Source organism: Hordeum vulgare, chromosome 7H, assembly GCF_904849725.1.
Source record: "Hordeum vulgare subsp. vulgare chromosome 7H, MorexV3_pseudomolecules_assembly, whole genome shotgun sequence".
NCBI classification, from domain to species: Eukaryota; Viridiplantae; Streptophyta; class Magnoliopsida; order Poales; family Poaceae; genus Hordeum; species Hordeum vulgare.
The window spans coordinates 312,964,541-312,968,275 of record NC_058524.1 but is presented as its reverse complement, the minus strand read 5'-3'; the positions used below and the strand labels follow the sequence as shown (position 1 = coordinate 312,968,275).

Sequence of the window (3,735 nt, the reverse complement as noted above, 5' to 3'; positions counted from 1 at the left end):
GGCGAACATGATGGTCGTGCGACGTGTTGAGCATGACCCACCCGCCGGCGGCCGTCGAGAATACCCTGCCGCCTTGGGGCAGGGGAGGGGCGGCGACGACAAACGTCTTGTGCACGTGGGGGTTGTAGTAGCGGACGACTTGTACGTCGGTGAGGGTGGCGCTGAGAAGCAAGGGGCGACATCGACTGGGTACGCCGGGAAGGCGCACGAGCGCTAGTCAGGCTGCAGGTGGGACTCATAGAAGGCGTCCCACCACATTCCACTTAATCCCAACACGGTTTGATGGATGATAGCCAACAATCCAATAAAACTTAGTATGTGGGATAAGTGGGATTAAATGGGTTCCCACCTCCAAAACAGGTATCGCTGAACATGTCCTTGCTTCTGTCTCTTCATTGAGCCGCTTGTGGTGGCGGCGCATCCGTCGCCTCGTTGTCGTCGATAGATATCGAACAGAGCAGAGCAGGGGAAGCATATCGAAACCGAGATGGCTCGGGCCAAGAGGGCGGTGCCGCCGGCAACCGTTGAGAGAAACGCCAAGAAGCCTGCTGCCAGCACGACGCGACGGACACGGAGGAGGAAGGAGATGACCAAAGGCTGGACTAGTCGGGCTTCCTGCCAGACCTGTTGGGTCTCATCTGCGGTCGGCTCCCTCTCGCCGACGTGCCGCGCGTCGGCGCTGTGTACATGCACTGGCGCTCGTGCGCCTTTCCTGTGTACCCGACCGATGCCGCTCCCTTGCTTCTCAGCGCCACCCTCACTGCCGCCGGCACAGTCCGCTGCAACAACCCCCACCTGCACAAGACGTTCGTCATCGCCGCCCCTCCCCTGCCCCAAGGCGGCAGGGTCTTCAAGACGGTCGCCGATGGGTGGGTCATGCTCAACACACCGGGTAGGACCGTCATGTTCGCCAACCTGCTGGACGGGTTCGTGCACGGCCGGGTGGCGCATGTGTAGCTGACGAGGACCGACCTCTATGGGACATATGTCGACGCCTTCCGGGATGCGTTGGTAGTCGATGCCGGGGGAGCAACGCGCCGTCGACGGCTAGGACAAAGGAGCAGCGCACTGTCGGCGGCCAGGCCGAAGGGAAGGCGGTTAGAACACTATCTTGCGAGAGCTCAACGCTGTTGGCGGTTCGTCCTTTTTCTTCGACAAGACTATTTACACGTGGTTGCTAGTTGATGATGAGGTGGTTTACCAGCGGGCTAAATGGAACAACCCTTTTATTTTTTCTACTGTCCACTAAGATGATTAAGTAGGGTGAGCTTAATTAGTCTCACTTAGGTCCACTCCCACCTGCAGCCTGATCCACACCGTTGAGGATGCGACGCCTCGTATAGGAACGCCTGGGGTGAGCTTCAGCCTTCAAGATGGAAGTATTTGGAAAGTATTTTGCTTTTAAAATCTGTGCACACACAGAATCGGGTGTCATCATGAGATTCCATGCTTGCCGCGCCAGCATGGCAATGTTGAACCGGTGTAGATCTTTAAATCCAAGCCCTCCCTTGTTCTTATGCCGTGTCAGAACCTCCCAACTCAGCGAGTGGACCTTGTTCATGTTATCCTGCTGTGCCCACGAATAACTACTGCCTCCGTCCGAAAATATCTGTCCTAGGAATGGATGTATCTAGATGTATTTTAGTTCTAGATACATTCATTTTCATACATTTGTGCGACAAGTAATTTCGGACGGAGGGAGTACTAATCATGGATCCCATCTCTTCATAAAGTGTATTTGTTATATCAAAACAAGACATAGAAAAGGTGGATATACCTTGGACGCAAGCTTTAATCGATGCATCTTTCCCAGCTCTAGATAACATTCTCTCAATCCTTCTCCATCTTTTTCATATTTTTTTTGAAACGGAGGCAAAAGCTTTGCCTCATTCATTAAATAAGAGAGAATAGAATTTATTACATGCCATCAAAATACACGACATGCGGCGCTCAATAAACGATCCTAATTTCTTTGCTCCAGCAATTACCTAAAAGGTTTGCCTCACTAGAGATGGAAGCACGCAAGATTGATGGTGGGACACTCTTATGGTTGAAAACTCTTGCATTTTGCTCGTTCTAGACTGTCCAAGAGACAAGCATGGTGATGGAGGTCTTGGCTTATCGATGTGTTCCGTCAACGCAAATGCTTGCCCACCAATCCTCAACCGTGTCAAATAAGGGCCAAGTGGAAGTGTCTAGCCCGAGCATGGGGAATTTCTGAATGACCAAAATCCAAAAGCATCAGGTGTAGCGGCACTTGAAGAAGAGATGTGGCCCGCACTCCTGCACCCTCATGCAGAGAGGGAAAACATCACAATTTGGCCACCCCCGCTTTGCCAATCTATCCGCCGTCTAGATTCTATCCTGAAGAGCGAGCCAAACAATTTTTTTAAACTTTTGGGGGTGCCCTAACCTTTCAGACCATCCTGTCCATTGGCGAAAGGACGATCCCTGGGAGTTGCGCCTTGTATGCTGAAGTCGCCGAGTACTGCCCGCTGCTCGTATGCTTCCAGATGATTTCATCCTCGGCGGGCTCGTCAAGATGGACCTCATTGAGAAGCATCCGAAGAGTGAAGAACTGCGTGACATGCGCGTCGGTGACGTTGGTGGGCGTTTTGATCCCGAGGATCCTTGCGTTGTGCTTGAGGGCCTCCCCAACCTTCCAATTTTTTTCTCTTCGAAGCTTCATAAATGAGAGGGGCAATGTATTTTGGCATACACCCTATAAGCCAGGGAGAGTCCCAAAAGGATGTCCTCGCACCGTTACCAACGGTGATGGTGGTGGAAGCATAGAAAAGATTGAGGTCCTCCACATCACATGGGTTCCCCAATTCCACCCACATCTTGGTGGGTTCTTTCCATTCATACCATGGCCATCGCAACCGGAGAGCCCTCGTGAACTTGTCGATGTTGAGCACCCCGAGCCCACCATATGAAAGTGACCAGCACACTTTTCCCCAGTTCACCTTGCATTTAGCCTCTTGTTCGAGTCGGACCATAGGAAAGCTCTTTCGAGCTTGTTGACGTTGTGGAGGATGGTTGGCGGGATGATCAACGTGGTGGCGGGCTAGACCAGTTGGGAAGTGAGCACGGACTTGACAAGGGCCGTTCGCGATCCTTGAGATACTCAAAGGCCTTCTTCCTGGACTTGCCCACATAAACCGAGAGACCCAAATATTTTTCAGTCTTAGCCTCTGCTCTAATATGCATCACAATCAGTACATCATGTCGGTCTGCAATTTTTGTGTTCTTACTAAACAGTACCGAGGACCTACCAAAATTAATTGTTTGACCCCAGAAACAACTACGAAGGTGTTTGGTTAACTGTCCAGTAACGCAAACGACAACGGTAACACATGATAGTGGGATCGAAGCGGTAACTACATATTGGTTGTTTTGTTTGGAACATGCCAGTACCATTATCAGTTACCTTTACAGTGTTTGGTGCGACACTGTAATCTAAATACGTGACAACTTTCACATGAAGAACCAATTTCAAATTCAAGCAATTTCACAAGGTTTTCACATGAATTTCACAAGTGCTTCACTAGCACAACTTCAAACTCGTCAAACTAGTACATAATTTTAAAATACGTTTGCATTCATCCAGGACATCTTTAACCAAAATGAATTCATTAATACAAACTCAGAATTCAATGATAATTTGAGATAAACTACATAATTAGTCGTCCAAATTATTTTTGCAAGGCAAGTCCAAAGGCCAATTTCATAATC

At 49.9% G+C, this 3,735-nt stretch overlaps 1 protein-coding gene across 1 annotated transcript; it reads left to right on the top strand.

Annotated features, from left to right (window-relative positions):
• Nucleotides 1–368: 368 nt before the first annotated feature.
• On the top strand, nt 369–1,297 carry LOC123407418. The gene has a single exon (XM_045100551.1). It carries the CDS (start codon nt 488–490, stop codon nt 959–961), a length of 474 nt encoding a protein of 157 aa, XP_044956486.1. The 5' UTR covers nt 369–487; the 3' UTR covers nt 962–1,297.
• The last annotated feature ends 2,438 nt before the right edge of the window (nt 1,298–3,735 follow it).